This window comes from Lampris incognitus, chromosome 14 (assembly GCF_029633865.1).
Source record: "Lampris incognitus isolate fLamInc1 chromosome 14, fLamInc1.hap2, whole genome shotgun sequence".
Taxonomy (NCBI): Eukaryota; Metazoa; Chordata; class Actinopteri; order Lampriformes; family Lampridae; genus Lampris; species Lampris incognitus.
This window is the reverse complement of record NC_079224.1, coordinates 33,095,853-33,122,124: the sequence shown is the minus strand read 5'-3', so window position 1 is coordinate 33,122,124 and position 26,272 is coordinate 33,095,853. Positions and strand designations below refer to the sequence as shown.

The 26,272-nt window shown below is 44.4% G+C and overlaps 1 protein-coding gene across 2 annotated transcripts; it reads left to right on the top strand.

The window, feature by feature from the left end:
* The first annotated feature begins 4,001 nt into the window (after positions 1-4,001).
* LOC130123949 (interferon-inducible GTPase 5-like) lies at positions 4,002-18,082 on the top strand. Of its 2 annotated transcripts, XM_056293284.1 has the most exons (4): positions 4,002-4,040; positions 4,371-4,533; positions 14,749-15,311; positions 16,450-18,082. In XM_056293284.1, exons 3-4 carry the CDS (start codon positions 14,756-14,758, stop codon positions 17,079-17,081), a joined length of 1,188 nt encoding a protein of 395 aa, XP_056149259.1. In that variant the 5' UTR covers positions 4,002-4,040; positions 4,371-4,533; positions 14,749-14,755; the 3' UTR covers positions 17,082-18,082. The 2 variants fall into 2 exon arrangements, with proteins under 2 accessions (XP_056149259.1, XP_056149258.1); XM_056293283.1 differs by lacking the exons at positions 4,002-4,040; positions 4,371-4,533 and adding an exon at positions 14,344-14,552.
* Positions 18,083-26,272: the final 8,190 nt, after the last annotated feature.

Sequence of the window (26,272 nt, the reverse complement as noted above, 5' to 3'; positions counted from 1 at the left end):
ATAGAAGGCCTCTTTGACTCCCCGTTCAAGCAGCGTTTCTCCCTATCAAGCATTTGTACATCCTCATCATTGAACGAGTGGCCACTGTAGATGCCAGTGGGGTCGCCTGGCCTGGGCATTCGGGGCTTTAGCCCCAAACATTTCTTATATAGCCCCGGATAGTTCCACCTCAGAAGGAATGAAATAGAACCGTACATTATCTGAGCCCTATGACACTAAAGAAGACGACAGTTTTGTAATTTCCCATCTTCAGGGATTGCAACACAGACACGACGCCAAGACCAATCAGAGAGGAGTTGTATGGAAGCGGGGAATCATCCGTGTTTTATTGGCTGACAGTTATCTAATCTGAACTCTGATAGGGTTCCGAGCGGTTCCGAGTCATTCAACCTCAGAAAAACGGAAAAATGGACATACGACGGTTTTTCGCGAGAAGAAAGGAGGACATATCTGCAGCCGTGGTGGCTGGGCGTCAAATATCTGAGCCACCATGAACCAGGTAAACAAACAGTCATTTAAATCCTGTATGTCTTCGAAATTATGTCAACATTTAGGCAGATCATTAATGACAGTAGATGATACTTCGAGGGTTAAGTTAGCTAAACCTTTAGCCTTGCCCTTTTCCTGTGTCATACACATTTGCATAAAATCAACAGTTTAACAGTTTACTTTCGTTCAACCGTATTTTTAATTTTAAACCTGTGTAAGAAAGAATATCTATCTGCACACTTGGATCTTTATTACACAAGTTTGACGTCTTTTTTTCTGGCACCTTGGCATATTTTGGTCGGGAGTGCAGTGATCTGCTACTATATCATTTTAAACCTGCAAAATAAAATTGGCTGTAACGTTTTTTTTCTTTTTCTTTTTTTTGCTTTTCCTTTTTTTATCTGATCTTATAAAAGTAACAACAGCATATTACTTCAGTTAGAAAACAATACACACATTACCTGCCTAGCAATTCATATTTTATAAATGCAGAACAAAAGTTAATACAATACAAATTGCTCTAGCCCGCATAACCTTGCAAGTTTTAACTACTTTCGAAGTCATATCAGTTTAAATGCACGACTCAGCCACAATTAAGGTGAGATACAGATTGCACAAGCCCATAACATTAGATGATTCAATTACATCTGATTTTATCTCATTAGAAATACATGATTCAGCAACATTAAAAGTGACCACACAAAGGCAGGTGCCATACATAGAAAAAAGAACAGCAGGTACACGCTGCGTTGTGGTATAATAAAATATAGATTAAGTACAGTATTCAACCTATATAGTTACCTATATTTATAGTGTTGGTGCAACTGAGAGCTCAACTAAATAAACAAACACGAAGCATAAATAAAATCATAGCATAAGTAAACTGAGTGCAAAGACCGCTGTAATTCGTGTCTGCAGTTATTCATGTAGAGATTCATCAATGTGATTATTGATCAAGATTCAGGAAATGCTCTTTCCTGAATGAAGAGGCACTCAAACATCTGGCTGAACATTACAGCATCCAAATGAAGCCTGAAGAAATTCTTGTTGCAAAAAAGTTCCTCGACAGAAAAAAGAAAGACCTAGCACTACCCACCATTCAAAGTGTGTTTTCCCTTTTGGACAAGGATATGTTCCCCTCCCTTAAGGCCATCTTTCAAGCTTCCTTGACGATCCCAGTTACCAGCTGCAGTTGTGAAAGGTCTTTCAGTGCCCTCCGCCGACTACACACATGGCTGAGAAATACAATGGGTCAGGAGCGGCTAAGTAATTTGGCTATAATGTCAATTGAGAGGGAGATGCTGGCCAATGTTGACCACGGGGAGGTCATAGATAGATTTGCAAAGCTAAAAGCAAGACGTTTCAGCCTAACACTTCCATCTTCAAAGAACTAAACAGAGAGAATACAGCAGATGATGGAGGAAGAGAAAAGATGGAAGCAAATGATAGAGGGAGAGAGAAGAGAATTAGAGGATGATGACGGGAAAGCAGCTGGTGATGGAGGGTAAACAAGAAGTGACAGAGGGAAAGCAGCAAGTGAAAGAAGTAAAGAGGCAAGTGAAAGAAGGAAAGAGGCAAGTGAAAGAAGGAGAGAGGCAAGTGAAAGAAAGAAAACAGCAAGTGAAAGAAGGAAAACAGTAAGTGAAAGAAGGAAAACAGCAAGTGAAAGAAGGACAGAGGCAAATGAAAGAAGGAAAACAGCAAGTGATGGAGGGAAAGCAAGTGATGGAGCCTGGAGGGAAAGAGAAGAGACAGAATCAGATGATAGAGAGGTACAGTAAATACTACAGCATGAGCTTTATCTGAAAATTGTGTGTGACTGAAAACAGTTTATGTTTATCTGTTTTTTGCAGAAGATGTGTGACAGAGAGCAAGTCATGGAGAGAAACAGCAGCAGAGTCTGGAAAAGTGAAAGGTACAGCACCACACTGGATGACATTTTTCTGAAATTTGTCTGAGTGAAAGACAGAACGAAAAATTAAAAATTATTTTTTAAATATTTTATTCAATATTTTCTGATGTTGTCATTAAGTATACATTTCACTGTTTTTCTGGCAGCAGAAGATGGAAGGAGTGAGCAGATGATGGAGAGAAAAGACAGCAGCAGGCACAGGTGTACCATGCAACATGACACAGAACTAACTCTTGTGCTTATCAGGGAAAGAAAAATGAAAAAAATGAAAATAATTGTTACCTATTAACTAATTTTATCATCCTGTTTCTACTCAATATTAATACTGATTACTAAGAACTTGTTTATATTATTCATGATTAATTTTGAAAATAAATACATTTTGAAGTACATGTTGCAGTATTTGGCTGTAGACATGTGGGAAGAATAGTTTTGCACATTTTTTCTTTTTCTTTCTTTTTTTCTTTTTCTTTTTTGTTGGTCATTTAATTTGTAATTAGAGCTCAGCCGTTTGGGTGTGCTTTTACACTATGTGAGCTCCAGGTGGCAGCAAGAGAAGTCACACCATTTATAGGAAATCCAGTTGGCCTCATCTCAGACAGGGAGGACACAATACAATCTCTCGGGAACAAAATCAGATAAATATAGTGGGGGAAAGATATTCTCTGTCTCTGAGATATTGTCAATACATTTTATCATATCTTATCACTGAAAAGTTAAATTAAAGAAATAAAAAAAATAGACAGCCACAATACAAAGGAGTATGGGAATCATTGTGATTGACAGTATAGAGTGCATACATTGCTGTAGATTGAATTCTCTCTACACCATCATTATAAATAATTTACCAATAACGTAACAGTTCTTCTGTCGGTGGCAGAGGTATAGGTCACACTAAAAAATAAATGTATACTTCTGTGTGTTGATTTATTTCCCGGTGTGTGAAATTGGACCTGTGCTGTAGAAGTTGGATTAACACTCAGACATTAACAGTATTGATGTCTAGTAAAAACTTACTATGAAATGATTGATTTATCCAAGTCTCGTTTCTAAAATAAGTGATTTGATAGTGTATGAATCGTCACCTCTGTTTAAGTGGTAGCATGCAGTGTGCCACACTTTTCCATGTTTAAGTTATATATGTCTAAGAGCATCTTCAGGCTTAGATCATACAATGATCACTGTAAATGTATGCATGCATGCGTTTTAGTTCAAATTTCCTTGTGACTGGGGATTTATGTAAAGACTGATCTTAGAGAGACGGTAGAGCGAAGCAAAAAAAAAGTGCTTTAATGGTCTGTGTTGTTAACTGTTTGTGTGTTTTGGTTTTTTTTTTATGTACGCAGGTACATAATGGCAATGACAACAAATTAAATCTTGAATCTATTTCCAACACGTTTCATGCTCGATTTCACAGCTGAGCCAGGAAGAGTTTCAAGTAAACAGGATTTCTTGTAAATGGTGTGACTCGTCTTATTGCCACGCCCAGACGGCCGGAGTTTGGTTCCGGGATAAATATGGCGAGAACAACGGGAGCTGGAGCCAAAGTCAAGGAGCTTGAGCTTGAATGTTTACCCTTTCATCTGTGGCCTTCACACAGGCTGGAGTGTGCAAGTAGCAGAGTGGAAACTTTTTTTTGGTAAAGTTCATTTGTTTATCACGATTGAGAATAGTGTTTCATTGGTGTAATGTCCGTAGACGCCTTGTCTTACTGACATAAGAATAATTCAAGAACGAGCCGACTTCGTAGGTTCTTAACTGTGTAGCTTTTACTAGCGTTCATCCGACATACAACCTTCATAACATGCGCTTCTAACTTCCTGTATACGTCACACGCACTGCACGTACACCCGTGAGTAGGTCAAGTTAAACACGTGACCTTTCATTCATTACATCTCCCCCTCTAAGATGATTTTCTAACCTGTATATCACCCCCCTTTTCACAAAAAAAATAACAAATCCCCCACAGTACACAAGTCCATACGCCTCACAAATCCAGCCGGATTGCAGGCTTGCTCACCCTGCCAGAGCGAGTAACATATGGTGTGGAAGTTGGCATTTCTGCTGCTCGGGACTCATCCGTGTTTCCACTCTCCCCTGGAGTGACATGGTCAGGATCCCTGCTGACAAAGGTGAGTGTTTTAGGTGTGGCCAACAGGTGGCGCCTGTTCCTTCTGTAATGTTCACCTTGAGCTGTCTCCACTATGTAGGATCTGGGAGTGGAGCTCTGACTGTGAACAACTGCTGGCATTGTCCATGTTTTCTGTCCATCAGGTTTGGTGAGTACTGCGTCACCCGAGTTCAGTGGGCGCAGTGTCCGCACGCCGTTCCTGCGGTTGTAGTAGAAAGCCTGCCTCGATTTGGCTGCGGCGTCAGCGGTTTTGATCAGTTCCTCTTTAGGCCAGGCCGGTTTCAGGTTATGCTGCAATGTGGGTAAGGTGGTTCTGAGTCTCCTACCCATGAGCAATTCCGCTGGACTGGCTCCAGTGGAAGAAGAGGGTGTAGCTCTGTATGTCAACAGGGCGAGGAGAGGGTCTTCCTGCCTTAATATGCTTTTGGCTATCTGAACAGCCCTCTCTGCCTGTCCATTACTCTGGGGGTAGTGTGGGCTTGAAGTCACATGGATGAAATCATAATCCTCACTGAACCTCCTCATCTCTTCTGAAACTAGCTGTGGCCCATTATCGCTAACTACAATTTCAGGGATACCAAAACGTGCAAATGTAGCCTTCAGCCTAGCTACAACCTGACTGCTAGTAGTTGTTGGTAGATTTAGGATCTCCAAAAACCTGGAATAATAGTCAGACACTATCAAGTAGTTTTGCTTTTTGTACTCACACAGGTCTATGCCAACTTTCTGCCATGGTCTGGATGGGAGCTCACTTGACATTAAAGGCTCTTTTCTCTTAGCGGAACTCTTCTCCCCTTTTTACCTCTTCCCTCTTTGCCCGGCTCTGGGTTAAATCAAAAGCCCAGACGCACCCGGTCAGCCACATCACCACGGCCAGAGCCCCAACCGCTAATCTAATTTCTACATGATGGTGAGTTATTTTGCCCGTCATGGCGCCGGCTGCTGGTTCGCCGATCTGCTGGACCGTTCCTCCCGAATCGGCTTCTTCTAGCCGGGTATGTGCTCGTCCGGCCGGGCTCCTCTATGACCTAGGGGAGAGGTTACCAGCACTTTCACCCTGTTCCAAGCTAACAGTGTGGTTTGGTGTTTCGCTGGAATCTGGTCTCTCTTCCTGGGGAGACGTTGCCTCCTGTAGGCCCTCTTGTATAGCGTCTAGGGTCCGTCCAGGCTCCTCCGCGACAGCACACTGGCTCCAGTGGTACCAGACGTCTCCTTTCCCTTTCAGCCGGACTGCGTGAGACGTCCTCTCTACCACCTCGTAGGGTCCGGTCCACCGGGGCTCCGCCCACTTCCGCTTAATGGCTCGCAACAGGATCCACCGCGCCTGGGGGAGGGTGGATTCCGGTGCCGGCGTGCGTCTTTCGCCAACCTGTCGGGAGAAATCTGAAACCAAAGCCTGTAAATCTTTAAAACATGTGCTTTTAGTTCCCCCCATTGACTCTAGTCCCTCCATTGGGGCCGCCCCTGGCCCCGGAAACTGTCGCCCCGTCATTAATTCATATGGGGTGAACCCAGTCCCCTGATTGATTGATGACCTAATCGTCATTAGTGCCAAGGGAAGGGCCTCAACCCAATTCATTTTAGTTTGAGCACAAATCTTAGCCAGTTTTTGTTTGAGGTTGTGATTCATTCTTTCTACCTTGCCCTGGGACTGTGGATGGTATACGTTCCCAAAGGCGTGTTTCAGTCCTAATAGGCTCTCGACCTTTCTGAGGTCAGCCCCCTTGAAATGAGATCCGTTGTCGGAGCGGATTTTGGAGGGGAATCCATGTCGAGGAATGTAATGGTTAATCAAGCATTTTATAACAGTGGCGCTATCTTCCTTTTTTGCCGGCCATGCCTCCGGCCACCCTGTCAATTGATCCACACACACCAACAAATACTGGTGTCCTTTCACCCTCTTGGCTTCCCCCATATCCGTATAATCCAATACCACCTCTTGTCCTGGACACGAGATCAGGGGAAATCCCCCCATTTCAGGTTTTATGGTGGGGCGAGGATTATACTGAGTGCAAATGGGGCAACTCTTGACGTGGTATTTAGTCATGTCAGTCAAAAAAGGATGCCACCAATGGCAAAGATTTCGATTCATCTGAACAGCCCCTACATGCCCTATTCCGTAGGCCTCCTGAAGGGCCTTCCTTCTAATCCCTGGTGGCAGGACTATTCGGCCATCGGGTCCTCTCCACAACCCCCCATATTCCGTTGCTCCGCGCTGTACCCACACTGCTTGCTCGTGTATCCCTGCCTTTCCTTGAAAATATTTTATGGTCTCCTGGTCCCATATTTCGCTAACTTCCTCCTGTTCTGTTGTCATCATTTGATGAGCCGTCGAATATCCTGTCACTTGCTTCGCCACCCTATCTGCTTCCTGATTTCCCTTGGCTACCAGAGTATTTCCCACATCGTGCCCTTTACATTTACCACTGCTACCTGTTCTGGTAGGTGAATGACCTCAATTAGTCTCTTGATATCCGACTCGTGTTTAATGGGCTTCCCTCCTGCGGTGATAAACCCCACTCGCTGCCATTGGGGAATCTCTAAATGCACCACCCCTACTGCGTATGCCGAGTCTGAGTATATGGTTACCCTTTTTCCTTTTCCCCACTCCAGGGCCGCAATCAGCCCTCTTATTTCAGCCCTCTGTGCTGACATTTGTCCCTCCAGTTTTTCTGCTACTACAGTTTCGAGTCCTGTCTCTGTCTGTCTTACCACCGCATATCCTGCCTGGAGGCCCTTTTGCTCATCCCGATAGCAACAGCCATCCGTGTACAACACTATAGCCCCTGGTATAGCCTGAGCTTCCAAATCTGGTCTTATTTTTTCCCTCTTGTTCTACCCGTCTTTCACATTCGTGTGGTTCCCCCGTTCCCATTCTATCCGCCATGTTTATCCCTTCGTGGATGAATGTCACGTTTGGTGCCTCCAAGGCCTTTGTTATTCTCTGTTGTCTCAGCGGTGTCATAGTAAACCGTTGTGAGTTAACAAAGGCTATTACACTGTGTGTTGTTAGGACCGTCAGTGGGTGATCCATCACAATGTGTGCTGTTTTTTGTACAATTTTTGCTACGCCTGCTGCATGTTGTGTACACGGCGGGTGTCGCTTCTCGGTGGCGTCCAACAGTATGCTAGCATACATCAAAATCCTTCTTTCCCCCCCTTTTTTCTGAAACAGAATGCCATTTACTGTGCCGTCTGTTTCAGAAACATCCAAATAGAAGGGTAGGGTGTGATCTGGAATAGCAAGTTCAGCGCTTTGGGCCAAGCGTTGCTTCAAGGTAATGAAAGTGGTTTCTGCCTCGGGAGTCCAGAGCAGTGAGGCGGCGAGGTTGCGCATCCCGCAGGCCTTTACCAACAACCGTAAAGGTGTGGTAAGACCCACGTAGTCTGGAATGTATGTGCGACTGTAGCCTGTAAGTCCCAGAAACGAGAGCATGTCCTTCACCCGGAGGGGTTTAGGGTGTGTCAAAATAGTGGAGCGATGCGCGGAGGACATGGCAGCTCCCTTCTGGGATATGACCCTTCCCAAAAAAGAGACCTGCGTCCGCACCACTTGAAGTTTGGCCCGACTAACCTTAAAGCCGGCTGTGGCGAGGTGACGGAGAACTCGGTCTGTGGCAGCAGCGCATGCTGCGGGGGTGGGAGCGGCTAGCAGAAGGTCGTCAACATATTGCACGAGTGTACAGCCGGTAGGGAGGGGACAGGCAGACAAAATTTTCTGTAAGACCTGATTGAAAAAGCCGGGGGAGTTCGCAAAACCCTGTGGCAGGCGGGTGTATCGAAGTTGGCGGCCGCGAAAGGTGAAGGAAAAGACGTCACGTAGGTGGTGTGCCAGGGGAAGGCAGAAAAAGGCGTTAGCCAAGTCTATACAGGAAAACCATATGTGGGTGGGGTCCAGCGCTCCAAGGGCTGTATGTGGATTGGGCCCAGGAATGGAGGGTGTGAGGAGGAGGGCGTTTATGGCCCTAAGGTCATGGGCCATTCGATATTTACCCGTCCCGGGTTTCTCCACCGGGAGAATGGGGGTGTTCCAGGCGGAGGTGGAGGGTTCCAGAACCCCGGAAGCCAACAGGGCACTTATGGTTTCTGCTATGCCATCCTCCGCCTGCTGCGTGTGAGGGTACTGTGGGATCCAGACTGGGGCCTTCGTGTGTTTAAGTGAAAACGACACCGGGGGACAGTCTACTAGCCCGACATCCGTGGGGCTCCCCGACCACAGTGTCTCAGGCAGGGCCGCAATCAAGGGAGCGGCCAAAGGGTGATCAGATTTTTCCCTACCATGATATCGACCGATTTGCTCATGACACAGTGTTACGGTATCCAACGTGGAGTTGATAATGCGCCATACCCTTCCCGATGGGGAGTAGGCCACCCCGGGGAGCTGAGTGGGGGCCCAGTCTTGCAAGAGCAGGGCAGCCTTGATCATGGGTCCCAAATCTTTTGCCTGATGATCGGGATGCAGAGCGAGTGAAACGTGTGGTGACGCTTCGTCGCCCATCTTATACCAGGCCATTTGTGACGTAGTCAATGAGGCTGCGGCGGCCACTCCCTCAGGGGCAACATAAATATCTGTCAGTCGGACCTCCCAAATGTTTCCCTGTATTTCGTCAAATTCCGTCTGATAGCCCTCATCACTTTCTCTATCATAATATAGGGTAAGATGGGGCGGGTCAACCGGGGGCGTGTAGGGTGCAAGACTGGAAATCCAGGGCCCCCACTCCCCGTAGTGTTGTAGCAGGCCTTTGTCTTGTGGGGGGTCGTCGGGGAGGGTACCCCAATAGATGTCAGCGTATTCCGGCTCCTCGTTCTGCAGAAGCCACTGTCCGCACCTCCTGAGCTGTGGTAGGCAGGGCAGGATAGAGCCCCCTGGCAGGGTGACTCTGAGGCCATCCCCACAACACAATATGGATGCCCGTAGTTTAATCAGTAGGTCTCTTCCTAGCAGACTAACTGGAACGGAGGGGGAACACACAAAGGGGTGTAACAGTCTTTGGTCCCCTATGGTGATGACGAGAGGTTTAGTAATAGGCAGTATTTGTGTTTCCCCGGAAAACCCCACCACACTCACTGTGGCTCCTGATAATTTGTCCTCAGTCGGTGTCACATTTATTGTGGAATAGGTGGCACCGGTATCCACTAACATCATCAAATCCGTATTGTCCACTGTCATTTTAAGCATGGGGTCTGCCGTTGTCCCCACGCCAGGGGCTTCCCGTGGGACTCGTCATTCTGCATCGTCCTCCCAATGTCCCTGGGGGAACTGTCCGCTCCTCTCCGGGGGCGCCAGTTGGGGGTGGGGTACCTGGACTCCGCCTCTTGGAGGTCCTCCCCGGCCCCTCCGTGTCTGGTTCTGTGGACACTCCCGGGCCCAGTGGCCAATTCTGCCGCACGTGTGACAGGCGTCATACCGGCCAGGATAGGAGGGTCGGCCCCGTCCCCCCGTCCCGGCCCACCCACCCCTCGGTGGTCCGCCCCTGTAGCCGCGCCGAAAACCACGGCCAAACCCCCTTGGTCCCCATGTGGGAAACCCTTGTTCCCACGGGGGAATCGGATACAAATCGGGAGGATATGGGAGATCCGGCTGAGGGACAACGGGCTCACTCCCGGCCATCATTTGTTTTTTACTACTATGTTTCAACTCTGTTGCTTCCTTACGGGCTTTGCCCACATCTAATTTTAACAGCTGCTGCTGCAGCTCCTTCGTCTGCTCCTCTTTTTCTTTTTCGTCATCTCGCATTCTTTGTAAGTGGTGTATCAAGTGTCGCTCCCACACACTCGGCTCACTACCTGGCAAATCGGGGTTATCTAACATGGGTCTTCTCACTTTCTCCGGGACCCCCTCCAATATTGCCCTCCTATACCATTCTTGTTGTACTCCTTTTCTATCGGGGTGTTGACCTGTGTGACGAGTCCATTCTTCCTTTGCCTTATTCAAATATTCCCGGGGGGTTTTGTCTTTCGACCACTCTAATTTCGGAACATGTCCGCGATTAGGTGGGGGAAACTTATCCCGTGTGGCTTGACATATTTCCGCCAAATCCAGTAGGAGAGGGCGATCGTCAGGCTCATTGTCAATTTGGGCATTGAGCTCTATTTCCCGTAACTCAGATGCCGACATACTGCGGGCCGCCACCGCCCGCCAATCACCCAGGGCCAGCGTTTTTCCCTGCGTAAGCTTATCCAATTCTCCCAACCATATGCCCCCTCCCTCAGTTATCGGGGGCATCTTATCCACTAGGGCATGTACGTCACCCAAATTCCATGGTTTATATCGGCTCCCCTGACCCCTATGCGACTGCACGAGTGGACACTGCAATCGGGACCTAGCCCGTGTCTGTGGAGGGGGCCCTGCCCCCCCCCCTCTCTTTCCCTGGGGATAACAACAACTCTGCTTCTCTCATTATTTCAGCGGCGGAGGTTAGTAAAGCTCCCGCCACACACTCCTCTCTCTCTCTACTTCTCTCTCCCTCATCTTCCCAGCTTCTCTGGGCTACGCCCATTGCTTCCACATGGTAGGTATCTGATATCTCATTATCATCTTCACACACCCCCGTCAATGAGCCTGTGATGACCACTGGCCTCTCCCCCTTTTCCCGCTGTTTTGGCTTCGGCCGCGCCCCTCTGGCTCCCTGTTGTCTGGCTAATCTCTGTTTAAACGGGACTTCTTCCTCGTCCTCCTCCTCCGGGGAGCTAAGCCCTTCATTCACAGTCTCTATTCTCCCCCGTGATCGGGTTGTTATCTTGGGGGCGCTGGGCACCGGAGCTGTTTCAATTTGAAATTTACCATCCGTAATGTTTAATACCGGATATAATCCGCCCTCACACTGTCCTTGTGGCTGTGGGCTACATCTTCCCACCTCGTATGGAGGAGGATCATTTTTTTCTATCTGGGGTCCCCCTGTCTTTTTCTCTTTCATGCAATGAACAAGCCCTTGCCACATGATAGCATAATTATACCATCTTAGTCGATCTTCCTCAGCTTGCCTTATAGTCTTATTCCATTTCCTCTGTGACATCAACCCACATGTCTGTCTCTTTTTCTCTGCCTCTACTCGCTTTTCCTTACACATTTTTTCCTGCTTCCACAAATACCTCCCCAACGGAACGGCGTCCTCCGCTTTTCTCTTTTCCCTTATAATAGCTTCTTCTAACCTACGTTGTTCTTCCTCCCTTCGTCTCGCCTTTGCCTTGGGACCCTCATTTTTTTGGTTCATCATCATTTGTATCAGTATGTCGCTCTGCTTCTGCAGGGACTTCCACTGCGGTCCGCCACCGCTTTTTTCTCCTTCTTCTTTTTCCATTCTACCTTTTACGTCTCCTGTCTATCTGTTAGGGACTCCAACCCTTACTCTATTTAATCTATTGTTCAGGGACTCCAACCCTTACTGTATTTAACCAATTTTTCAGGGACTCCAACCCTTACTGAGCTCTATTTAACCAATTTTTCAGGGACTCCAACCCTTACTGTATTTAACCAATTTTTTCAGGGACTCCAACCCTTACTGAGCTCTAAGATTCCCTCCTTTGGGGGTCCTCAATTCCCCGGGAGAGTTTTCCCAGCCTTAATCTCACCCCCTCGTCAGAGAGTGAGTGGGTGCGCCACTACCTAGGATCTTAGACAGAGGACTCCAACCTCTTCTACCGATCATCTCCTTTTTACTCTTACCGTAGGGGACTCCAACCCTTACTTTTTTGTTAAACTGGCCGCCTTCTCCTTCCCGAGCTTAGTACAATTTAGTAATTCAGTCCAATATGCAGATTTTGTTAAAACAGGTTCTGCTTACCTTATTCGTGTTGTGGGTCGACCCCAAGCTCGGAAGGTGTCGGCGGGCAGCCACACTGTCCAATTAGGACTGCTTCTTCACATCCCGGACGAGCCCCCAATCTGTCGGGAAAACACCTCCGTGTTCCTCGTCCCCGGGTCCGTTGATGTGAAGAAAACAGCCACCACGTCTTAGGAGATTAAAATGATTTTATTGAGTACAGATCTGGAGACACACTCTGCCAATCCGTCGTATGTGTCTGACTTTCTATTGTGTGTGTGCTTCTTTATATGCTAAACCTCCCTTGTTCATTCATCACACATGGCCTTGATTTTCCTGTCCACTATGTTTGGTCAATGCTCCCTTTCATGGTTGAGCTTTAGGGAGTGCTCATCCTGCAACTCTTATCGGGGGCCCTCCTTGCAACAGACACGGTATCTTTCCCAAGGCCTCAGAGGACGGCAACCCCCCACATTCCGTGCGAGGCATGTAATATATTTTATCGACATGAATGTGTCTTCCTTCACCCTCTGTTCTGGTTACACACATTGGTTACATACAGAGTAATACAAATAATACCTTGGTTACATACATAGTGATACAAATACACTCGGGTTATATGTAATATCAATCAACAGAAGGTCCCCTTTAAAATGATACCAAAGACAATATTATAGAACATTGAAAAATGTCCTGACCATGAGGCTAAACCAGGATATGCACCAGCGTCTAAAATGCAATTTAGTTTAGCGGGTGGTTAACTTCATAAGCTGATAACTGTGATACAGCTGCCACTCAGGAATGGTTATCATACCAAAATATCATCTACAGACATGGATCCTTTCAAAAATTATAAGTAAGTTTTGCCACCTTGAGTGTACCGAAATATCGTCTGGCCCATGGACTATATACCTTAATTGCTTCGTCTCCGGCCACATGTAGGAACGTGGCTCTTTTCACTGCATCGGACTTTTCGTCAATTCCGCTGGCGACAAGGAACAGTTCGAATCTCTGGATCCAGACTCTCCAATTTCCCGCTAGATTTCCTTCTAGACTTAATGAGGTCGGACGTTTCATCTGCTCCATTTTCTTCCTTTCTTTGGTTTCTTCAAGTTTTATTCTGACACCATGTAATATATGATTTGATGGAAGCCATTTCTAGTCAGTCAACAACGTTTTATTCTGTGGTCTCAATGCAAACACAGTAACACAACAGCAAAGTTACAGTGCCGCCTAGCAGTCACACTGAGTAATGCACTTATTCAAATACACTACATACGTGTTAAATGTATGTAAGTTTGTATGTATGTATTTTGTGAGATCTGACAACCGAAGGCAACTTCCTTATACTATGTGTGAAGCATGCTTGGCCGATAAGGCCTGAATCTGATTATTACTGAGAGAACAAAATAAACTGATATATGACATCCAGTAAAATAAATAATTATAGGTGAATAAACGAAAAGGGGACTTTTATAGATAACAATGTCAATCTAATTTTCGGTATTTTTTTCAATAATCATGGTGTTTCCTTTTCACGTTGTGTTTTAAGAAGAAAGAAGAAAGCCATTTCATTTTGAGCCCCACCCATCAGTGCTGGTCACTCATTGACAGACACCAGCTGTCAAAATTGAACTGAAATTGTACTTTAATGGACTGTGTTGTTAACTGTTTGTGCTTTTTTTCCTTTTTTTTTTGGTTCTCTATGTTTTTATATGTTTTTAGTGGTATCGTTTTTAGGAAAATTATATATATATATATATTTATTTATCTTTTCTGTTGCAATGCTGTGGGTTGGGAGAAACAGCATTTCGTTTTTTTTTATGTACGCAGGTACATAATGGCAATGACAATGAATTAAATCTTGAATCTATTTCCAACACGTTTCATGCTCGATTTCACAGCTGAGCCAGGAAGAGTTTCAACTAAACAGGATTTCTTGTAAATGGTGTGACTCGTCTTATTGCCACGCCCAAAGGGCAGGAGTTTGGTTCCAGCATAAATATGGCGAGAACAGATGGAGCTGGAGCCAAAGTCCAGGAGTTTGAGCTTGAATGATTACCCTTTCATCTGTGGCCTTCACACAGGCTGGAGTGTGCAAGTAACAGAGTGGAAACTTTTTTTTGTGAAGTTCATTTGTTTATCACGATTGAGAATATTGTTAAAGTAATTAATCTGCTGTAGACTTCTGTATCACGACAGAGCCAAGACCTTTGCTCCAATTTAATCTAATTTTTCATTGGAGAATCAACTCAGGGTGAGTAGCTGTTGACAGGAAATGATTAAGGTTAAGTGTTTACTCTTATTCTCTAGATTATATTTCATTTTATTTCTTGGGACAATAAATCCAGAAATATTTTCCACCAATGCATTGAATCCTATTTGCATGTTTGTCTTTGCAGAAAACTATACAAACGTTTTCACAGCATATTACATTTCCTTAACTTTTACAGGATAGCCATGGAAAATCGTTTCAAAAATGAACCAACACAAGAAATAGCAGAGGCACTTCAGAACAATGATCCTGCTTCAGCTGCTCAGAAGATCCAAGAGTATTTGAAACAGCAGGAAGATATTCCACTGAATATTGCCGTTACAGGAGACTCAGGCTCTGGTAAATCCACCTTTGTTAATGCCTTCAGAGGCATTGACAACAGGGATGAGGGAGCTGCTCCCACTGGTTGTGTGGAAACCACCATGGAGGTTACACCGTACCCCCATCCATCCTATCCAAATGTTGTTCTGTGGGATCTCCCTGGGATTGGTACCACCAAGTTCCCAGCTGAAAAATACCTGAAGCATGTTGGATTTGAGAAGTTTGATTTTTTCATCATCATCTCAGCTGATCGTTTCACAGAAAATGATGTGAAGCTGGCTTTGGCCATCCAGAAAATGGGGAAGATGCTGTACTTTGTCCGCTCTAAGATTGATAACAATTTACGTGATGCAGAGAGAAGTCAGAGGGACTTCAATCAAGCTGAGACGCTTGACAAAATCAGGAAATATTGTTGTAAAGGTTAGTATCTTAAAGTTTATTTATCATGGCCAGTAGTCACACACAGTGTAGCCGGCTGACCTGCGGGTGCTCTCACCAATATAATTTTGAAAGTAAACAACATTGAAAATTGTTAAAACGTTTTTGAAATTTCAAGGTAGAGGTTTAAATACAACCCATAACAGTAAAACATCCAAGCAAAACCTTCAGGATGAAAACGTAAAGATGGCGGCAAGGCAGGCCAGTGGTTAGCACTGTTGACTCACAGCAAGAAGGTCCTGGGTTTGAAACCCAAACTATCCCAGGTCCTTTCTGTGTGGAGTTTGCATGTTCTCCCCGCGTCTGCGTGGATTTCCTCCCGGTGCTCTGGTTTCCCCCCACCATCAAAAAGACATGCATGTTAGGGTTAATACTCCTGTCTGTGCCCCTGGGCAAGGCAATGGAAAGAAGAACTGGAGTTGGTCCCCGAGTGCTGCAGCTGCCCACCGCTCCTATACAATGGGATGGGTTAAATGCAGAGAACTAATTCATTGTAAGAATACAATGTCAAATAATGTGGCTTTCTACTTCTTCTAAAACGTAAAGAAAATATGTGACATAATCGTTGTAATACTATTATAATTATTATACAATGTAGCTGTGCGAATACACAATTATCCAGATCTACCAAGACAATGCAAATAATGCACTTACAACAGAGCAGCAGATGGGTGTTTACAATGACAGCAGATTGTGTTGATATTTAAACACAATACAGTTAACACAAATGACATGGGCTATGCTGCTCATGAAACAGTGATAACTGTTGGTTGTGTTTAGGTAAAAGCTGAGAGCAAATCCATGAGATGTTTGCCATACTTTCAGTTCTGTGTCAAATGTGGCTGAAAAGTCAAGCCATTCACTTGAAGATGAGCAGCTATAGTCATATACTATCTCTTGGTCTGAACATGGTAGCACTATATTTTTCATGTGATTCCTTAAAAGCCTCAAAAACATTTAAGAACATTTCGTTAAAGGTGTTGTGATCATCATAATACTTCTTTAATAGTTAGATGGGAAAAGAGACGTTAGGGCATTATTTTTTTTTAAATAGTTTGTTTTGATGTAATTTTACCATTTGAAGAGAAAAAGTCATATATCCATTTGTGACATACTCCAGGTCTTCAAGATAATGGGATGAAATCTGCTAAAGTCTTCCTGATCTCCAATTTTGATGTCGGCCTGTATGATTTCCAACTCTTGGAGGACACCTTGGAGAAGGAACTTCCTAAACACAAGAGGGATGCTCTGCTGTTCGCCATTCCCAATATAAACGAGGGTATCCTCAACAAGAGAAGAGAGGCTTTCCAAGCTAAAATAAAGTATTGTGCCTCATTATCTGCATTAATAGCAGTTGCACCAGTCCCTGGCCTTTCTTTTGCGGTTGATACAAGCGTTCTGGTTACCGTCATCCATCAGTATGTGTTGGGCTTCGGTCTTGATAACAAATCACTGCAGAAACTTGCACGAAGCACAAAGACTCCTTTGGATGATTTAAAAGCAGTCATGAGATCACCTTTTGTATTGAAAGAAATAAACAAAGAGATGATTATTAAAGCATTAACCACGTCTGCATCTGGAATGGCGTTATCTGTAGCGGAGGAAGTGGCAAGATTTATTCCACTATTTGGCATCGCAGCAGCATCAGCACTTTCTTTTACGTCAACTTATTCATTTCTGCATAACTGTCTTGCAGCACTTGCCAAAGATGCTCAAAACGTACTGATGAAGGCGCTGAAAGTAAACCCTTGATCTGTGTGATATCATGACATCAGTGATGATATCACATTTAGATACAGAATCCTTAAAAATTCTGTATAGCATAATATAAGCAAAATAAGTTATAATTGAATGTCAGGTGATTACTGTATAAGCTGTACTGTATTAATAATGCATAAGCTCTACTGTAGGTGACGGTAAGATATATCATTTATTTCTTTAACATGAATTCTCTTTTTATATGCTCTTTACACTTTGTTTATTGTTCATTCTTATATTGTTTTGCAAAGATGGACCCCAGCTCAACTGCTCTTATGAACTAACATTTTACATAAACAATATCAGGTCAAAATACCTGGAATGATTGCCTTGCAGGTGACTCTTACAATGTAAGACGTTGGTAGTTTATTCTTCGGGCCACACTCTCTGATGTGATGAAAGGATGGGCAGAAAATAATTTTCCTCATTTTTTTTTTTTTTTACATTTTTACACGTGTGTTTGGTCTAACCCACCGCCTGGCTTAATTGCATATGTACACTCTGTCGACTCACATTCAGTTTACAAGTTGTTGTGGAGCCAACACAACTTGTACCTCTGATGCCACTGCAGCGTCTCCCCCTCATCAATCTCCTCAAAAAAGCCAAACCAAATGAAGGGGGTTAAAAAAGACAAACTCGAAACCTAAGCCTGTGCGGGAAGCTGTGAGGAAAAAGGGACGTGTTCTGTAGAGGATTTTTGATTGCTGTGGAGCTTCGTAACAATTTAACAATTTTGACTTTTTCATTTTAAATTCTAGACTTCTCCACTGATGTATTTTTCTACACTTCATACATTTATTTTTAAATTGTATTTGTTGTATCTTCCTACACATGTATTTTCCAGACCTTTTCTGCTGAACACTGAATGATATCTGTCCTTCTGCAGGATACGAAACACATCAGTGAGATCTGAGATTATTTCAGGCTAATACGTGAATATATACTTTGTATTGGCATCTCTTGCTTTTTAAAATCAATAAAAGAAACACAGAGGATTCTGCCTTTTTTTTTCTTTTCAATGAAGTCCTTTCAGACAACCCTATCTGTCATGTCTATGGTTACCACGCCCCTCAGGAAGGCAAGGGCATTGTGGGTACGCTCGTGCAAGTTCGTTCTCTTATAAAGCGCGCTCAGCAAGAGACCGCAAATTCGATGTGTCGTCCAAGTAATTGAGATTAAATTCTGTATAAGATGCTTAATTCAGTAGTAAAGTAGAGATACAACAGTGGCGACGAGGATTAACATGAATTAGCTAGTTAAAAGAGTCACGTTTAGGTCCGCGGTGGCGTAGCGGTCTAAGCATCGGCTCTGTGTCGATGCAGTTGCCCACTGGGGACTGGGGTTCGCGCCCCGGTCTCGTCAGATCCGACTATGGCCGGACTCGACGAAGCAGCGATCATTGGCAACGCTGTCTTCGGGAGGGGGGCGGAGTCGGCTTGTGTTCGTCACGTGAATGCGTCTCTGTGTGTGTCGGAAAAACAGTGGTTCGGCTTGGAGTCGCCTTGTCACGAAAGTGGCGAGGCGGTCTCCTTCGAAACTGCCGACCGGAGAGATGCAGTTGGCGAACGCATACAGTGCGAGGGTGGGTGTTTGAATTAAAATAGGGATCGATTGGCCACTAAATTGGGAGAAAAAAGCGAAAAATCAGAAATAAATTTATATTAAAAAAAAAGAGTCACGTTTAGCTAGTTAGTATGGAGAAATCCGGGATTCAAAATTTCGCATGCTACACAGAGCCAGCCACGGTAGGTTCCAGATGGAAGCGGTGGCTAACATCGTTCGAGCTACTATATGCTGACGGAAAAGGGCTCATCTTGGCTGACGATTCACCTGAAGCTACAACGCAAAGGAGACGTGCAATATTACTACATCTAGCTGGACCAGACGTTCAGGTCGTTTTTTCAACTTTACTGGACGCTGGTCATGCAACGGACTACAAGAAGGCGGTCGAGGCTTTGAATGCATACTTCGTGCCCCAAGTCAACACAGCGCTAGCAAGGCAGGCATTTCAAAAAATGCACCAGAACCCAGGTGAGACATTGCAGCAATTTGCTGCACGCCTGAGACAGGCTGTGAGAGACTGTGGATATGGGGGAGATTCTGATAACCAGATAAGGGATGCTCTTCTAAGTAAGGGAACATCGGGGTATGTGCGCAGGAAGCTGCTGGAAGAGGGTCGTGGGCTGACGCTAGCAGTAACACTGGACATAGCCAGTCGTGAGAGCATCGAGGAGCAAATGGCTAACATGTCGTGCACATCGACCGGAGCTACCCCAGAGACTGTACACAGAGTTGACCATAAAGGAAAAAAGGGAAAGCACGGAACAAAAGATAAACCGAACAGAGACAATAAAAATGACGGAAAGTGCTATAGATGTGGAAATTTTGATCACATTGGCCGAGATCCAAAATGCCCCGCACGCGACCAGACATGCCACAAGTGCCAGGGTAAGGATCACTTTGCAAAGGTATGCCGCACTAAAGGCGAGAAAGTGAAACAAAACGTGAACAATGTTGACGAACAGGAGGACTTTGCGTTTGCCATTAATGACAATCGCATGTCAGAGAGACTGAACGTCTGTGTGGGGGGGAGTGAATATGAAAATGCTCATTGACTCTGGCGCAACAAGCAATGTGATGGGAGAAAATGTGTGGGAAAAATTGAAAGCAGAACGCATTAAGTGTCATTCCTATGTCCCTAAGACAGAGAGGGAATTGTACTCATATTGTTCCAGTGAGCCATTAACTGTCAAGGGTGCATTTACATGTGATGTGTCAATAGGTAACAAAATTGAATGTGCAGAATTCATTGTAATCAGGGGAAAAGGTGAACCACTGCTGGGAAAAGAAACTGCGATGCGACTGGGCGTCCTGAGAATAGGTGCCGACATTGCTGCCGTCACAGAGATGAAGCAAACACTCCAGCAGCAGTACCCTGGAGTATTCAGTGGAGTAGGGAAACGGAAAACGAGACAGGTCAGTCTACATATTAACTCAGAGGTCAAACCAGTAGCCCAGCCACTCAGGCGAATTACATTTAACCTCCGGGGGGCAGTAGAGTCCAGAATAAAGGAATTGGAGATTTGGACATTATTGAACCAGTGAATGGGCCCACCCTGTGGGTGAATCCGGTCGTGATTGTCCCAAAACCCGGAAATGATGTCCGACTTTGCCTGGATATGAGACGGGCCAACGAGGCCATAGTGAGGGAACGCTTCCCAATCCCCACTGTGGATAAGCATGGAGCTGATGAGTATGTGAGGTTTGTGGCGGTGAACGCAACGCCGAGAGCACTCACCACCTGAGAAGTGGAGGAAGCATCTGCCACTGACCCAGAGTTTCATGAGGTACGCGAAGCCATAGGACTGGACACTGAAAAGTGCAAACCGTATGCTGTCATTGCAAGTGAGCTATGCACAGTGGGATACCTTGTTCTGAGAGGCACACGCAGAATGTTGCAACAGGCCTTGTGGACGCGGGCACTTGCACTAGCCCATGAAGGACATCTGGGTATCGTGGGAACAAAGCAGCATCTCAGGACAAAAGTGTGGTGGCCTGGCATGGATAGGGCTGCGGAGAGACACTGTAAAGCCTGCCACGGATGTCAGATAGTGGCTAGACCTGACCCACCTGAACCACTGAGACCCACACCGCTACCTGATGGACTCTGGCGGGATGTCGCCGTTGACCTACTGGGGCCTCTCCCGTCTAACCACTCCATTTTAGTGGAAGTAGACTATTTCAGCCGGTATTACGGATATGACGTCATGACCACCACCACATCAGAGAGGGTCATAGACAGTCTGGAGTCAATATTCAGTTGAAATGGACTGCCAGTCACAATCAAGTGTGACAATGGACCTCAGTTCAGATCTGAACAATTTAGACTGTACTGCGAGGAAAACGGATTCACACACATCAAAACCACACCGAAATACGCTCAGGGATGATCACTTAGAACAACCTTTAGGACAATCAAACCAACAGCATATCACTGGATTATGTACCGCTCTACTTAATAATGATAATAATAATAAATCATTCATTCTTATATAGCGCTTTTCTAGTACTCAAAGTCGCTTTACAATAAATGGAGTGAAACAAGACGACAGGTGAACATAACACAGGCATACAGGGGTGGATGGGAAGGGGGGCTACGATAGGGAGAAGCGGCAGCCACACTCGACGCCAGCAGTACTCTCCCACTTGGACAGATATAAAGGGAAAGAAAAACAAACATCATAAATCACAGATGCAGGTCAAGCGCTCAGCCCCCAGCCTGCCCCAAACCAGGGGTGGATGAGTGGGGGGGGGGGGGGCACGAGAAGGCAATGGAGAAAAGGTGTGTCTTGAGACGGGATTAGAAGAGTGGGAGGGATTCTGAGTCTCCAATGATTTGGGGAAGTGAGTTCCAGAGCCTGGGAGCTGCTCTGGAGAAGGCTCTGTCCCCAAAAGCCACGGAGGTTGGACCTGGGGGTAGAGAGAAGGGAGGCTGAGGTGGATCTGAGGGGCTGAGAGGGTTGGTAGGGGGAGAGGAGATCGGTGAGGTATGGGGGAGCCAGTTTGTGAAGGGCTTTATGAGTAAGAACCAGGAATCTACTTAGATGTTAGACAGGTATGGGAGACCCGGGTCCACGTCCTGGCTGTGGTGGTTCCCGACTGCCCCCTGAATTTGCTACACTGGTGTCAGAAGTGGGATGGTGAGACCGTGAGGCCATTGGAAGCGCATGCAACCAGAGGCGTGAGGGAGCTGGTCTGCTGAAGCGCGGGTACGTGCTTCCCGAGGGAGGGAGGATAGTGTAACAACCACGGATGACAAGACTCGCTAGCCCTTAACGGGTCGGACCATTTAGTCTACAGGTTAACATAGTCACCCGTTCGCGTCTCGGCTCATTATGCAATAATGGAATGAAACCATAGACTATCACAGAAAGTTGAATCAGTTCATTTGGACACAACGTTTATCGAGTGAAACATTTCATCACTCATCTAAGTGACCTCTTCAGTCTCAACTGACTGCAGGTATCCCCACCCTTATAAACATTACAGTGGCATAACCACTGAAACCAATGATAAGTTTCATATAAAAATAGGCAGGACCATTAACTAGAGTTACAATGACCATGTGTACTATTCACAGAGGATGTGGGAATGTTTGTAATCACAGCATAGTAAAATGGAGACAGACGTAGTCTTAGCCCCCCCCCCCCACGGGCCCCGTTCAGTGATAGTCGTTCCCTCCTCACATAGAAGGCCTCTTTGACTCCCCGTTCAAGCCAGCGTTTCTCCCTATCAAGCATTTGTACATCCTCATCATTGAACGAGTGGCCACTGTAGATGCCAGTGGGGTCGCCTGGCCTGGGCATTCGGGGCTTTAGCCCCAAACATTTCTTATATAGCCCCGGATAGTTCCACCTCAGAAGGAATGAAATAGAACCGTACATTATCTGAGCCCTATGACACTAAAGAAGACGACAGTTTTGTAATTTCCCATCTTCAGGGATTGCAACACAGACACGACGCCAAGACCAATCAGAGAGGAGTTGTATGGAAGCGGGGAATCATCCGTGTTTTATTGGCTGACAGTTATCTAATCTGAACTCTGATAGGGTTCCGAGCGGTTCCGAGTCATTCAACATCAGAAAAACGGAAAAATGGACATACGACGGTTTTTCGCGAGAAGAAAGGAGGACATATCTGCAGCCGTGGTGGCTGGGCGTCAAATATCTGAGCCACCATGAACCAGGTAAACAAACAGTCATTTAAATCCTGTATGTCTTCGAAATTATGTCAACATTTAGGCAGATCATTAATGACAGTAGATGATACTTCGAGGGTTAAGTTAGCTAAACCTTTAGCCTTGCCCTTTTCCTGTGTCATACACATTTGCATAAAATCAACAGTTTAACAGTTTACTTTCGTTCAACCGTATTTTTAATTCTAAACCTGTGTAAGAAAGAATATCTATCTGCACACTTGGATCTTTATTACACAAGTTTGATGTCTTTTTTTCTGGCACCTTGGCATATTTTGGTCGGGAGTGCAGTGATCTGCTACTATATCATTTTAAACCTGCAAAATAAAATTGGCTGTAACGTTTTTTTTCTTTTTCTTTTTTTTGCTTTTCCTTTTTTTATCTGATCTTATAAAAGTAACAACAGCATATTACTTCAGTTAGAAAACAATACACACATTACCTGCCTAGCAATTCATATTTTATAAATGCAGAACAAAAGTTAATACAATACAAATTGCTCTAGCCCGCATAACCTTGCAAGTTTTAACTACTTTCGAAGTCATATCAGTTTAAATGCACGACTCAGCCACAATTAAGGTGAGATACAGATTGCACAAGCCCATAACATTAGATGATTCAATTACATCTGATTTTATCTCATTAGAAATACATGATTCAGCAACATTAAAAGTGACCACACAAAGGCAGGTGCCATACATAGAAAAAAGAACAGCAGGTACACGCTGCGTTGTGGTATAATAAAATATAGATTAAGTACAGTATTCAACCTATATAGTTACCTATATTTATAGTGTTGGTGCAACTGAGAGCTCAACTAAATAAACAAACACGAAGCATAAATAAAATCATAGCATAAGTAAACTGAGTGCAAAGACCGCTGTAATTCGTGTCTGCAGTTATTCATGTAGAGATTCATCAATGTGATTATTGATCAAGATTCAGGAAATGCTCTTTCCTGAATGAAGAGGCACTCAAACATCTGGCTGAACATTACAGCATCCAAATGAAGCCTGAAGAAATTCTTGTTGCAAAAAAGTTCCTCGACAGAAAAAAGAAAGACCTAGCACTACCCACCATTCAAAGTGTGTTTTCCCTTTTGGACAAGGATATGTTCCCCTCCCTTAAGGCCATCTTTCAAGCTTCCTTGACGATCCCAGTTACCAGCTGCAGTTGTGAAAGGTCTTTCAGTGCCCTCCGCCGACTACACACATGGCTGAGAAATACAATGGGTCAGGAGCGGCTAAGTAATTTGGCTATAATGTCAATTGAGAGGGAGATGCTGGCCAATGTTGACCACGGGGAGGTCATAGATAGATTTGCAAAGCTAAAAGCAAGACGTTTCAGCCTAACACTTCCATCTTCAAAGAACTAAACAGAGAGAATACAGCAGATGATGGAGGAAGAGAAAAGATGGAAGCAAATGATAGAGGGAGAGAGAAGAGAATTAGAGGATGATGACGGGAAAGCAGCTGGTGATGGAGGGTAAACAAGAAGTGACAGAGGGAAAGCAGCAAGTGAAAGAAGTAAAGAGGCAAGTGAAAGAAGGAAAGAGGCAAGTGAAAGAAGGAAAGAGGCAAGTGAAAGAAAGAAAACAGCAAGTGAAAGAAGGAAAACAGTAAGTGAAAGAAGGAAAACAGTAAGTGAAAGAAGGAAAACAGCAAGTGAAAGAAGGACAGAGGCAAATGAAAGAAGGAAAACAGCAAGTGATGGAGGGAAAGCAAGTGATGGAGCCTGGAGGGAAAGAGAAGAGACAGAATCAGATGATAGAGAGGTACAGTAAATACTACAGCATGAGCTTTATCTGAAAATTGTGTGTGACTGAAAACAGTTTATGTTTATCTGTTTTTTGCAGAAGATGTGTGACAGAGAGCAAGTCATGGAGAGAAACAGCAGCAGAGTCTGGAAAAGTGAAAGGTACAGCACCACACTGGATGACATTTTTCTGAAATTTGTCTGAGTGAAAGACAGAACGAAAAATTAAAAATTATTTTTTAAATATTTTATTCAATATTTTCTGATGTTGTCATTAAGTATACATTTCACTGTTTTTCTGGCAGCAGAAGATGGAAGGAGTGAGCAGATGATGGAGAGAAAAGACAGCAGCAGGCACAGGTGTACCATGCAACATGACACAGAACTAACTCTTGTGCTTATCAGGGAAAGAAAAATGAAAAAAATGAAAATAATTGTTACCTATTAACTAATTTTATCATCCTGTTTCTACTCAATATTAATACTGATTACTAAGAACTTGTTTATATTATTCATGATTAATTTTGAAAATAAATACATTTTGAAGTACATGTTGCAGTATTTGGCTGTAGACATGTGGGAAGAATAGTTTTGCACATTTTTTCTTTTTCTTTTTCTTTCTTTTTTTCTTTTTCTTTTTTGTTGGTCATTTAATTTGTAATTAGAGCTCAGCCGTTTGGGTGTGCTTTTACACTATGTGAGCTCCAGGTGGCAGCAAGAGAAGTCACACCATTTATAGGAAATCCAGTTGGCCTCATCTCAGACAGGGAGGACACAATACAATCTCTCGGGAACAAAATCAGATAAATATAGTGGGGGAAAGATATTCTCTGTCTCTGAGATATTGTCAATACATTTTATCATATCTTATCACTGAAAAGTTAAATTAAAGAAATAAAAAAAATAGACAGCCACAATACAAAGGAGTATGGGAATCATTGTGATTGACAGTATAGAGTGCATACATTGCTGTAGATTGAATTCTCTCTACACCATCATTATAAATAATTTACCAATAACGTAACAGTTCTTCTGTCGGTGGCAGAGGTATAGGTCACACTAAAAAATAAATGTATACTTCTGTGTGTTGATTTATTTCCCGGTGTGTGAAATTGGACCTGTGCTGTAGAAGTTGGATTAACACTCAGACATTAACAGTATTGATGTCTAGTAAAAACTTACTATGAAATGATTGATTTATCCAAGTCTCGTTTCTAAAATAAGTGATTTGATAGTGTATGAATTGTCACCTCTGTTTAAGTGGTAGCATGCAGTGTGCCACACTTTTCCATGTTTAAGTTATATATGTCTAAGAGCATCTTCAGGCTTAGATCATACAACGATCACTGTAAATGTATGCATGCATGCGTTTTAGTTCAGATTTCCTTGTGACTGGGGATTTATGTAAAGACTGATCTTAGAGAGACGGTAGAGCAAAGCAAAAAAAAAAGTGCTTTAATGGTCTGTGTTGTTAACTGTTTGTGTGTTTTGGTTTTTTTTTTATGTACGCAGGTACATAATGGCAATGACAACAAATTAAATCTTGAATCTATTTCCAACACGTTTCATGCTCGATTTCACAGCTGAGCCAGGAAGAGTTTCAAGTAAACAGGATTTCTTGTAAATGGTGTGACTCGTCTTATTGCCACGCCCAGACGGCCGGAGTTTGGTTCCG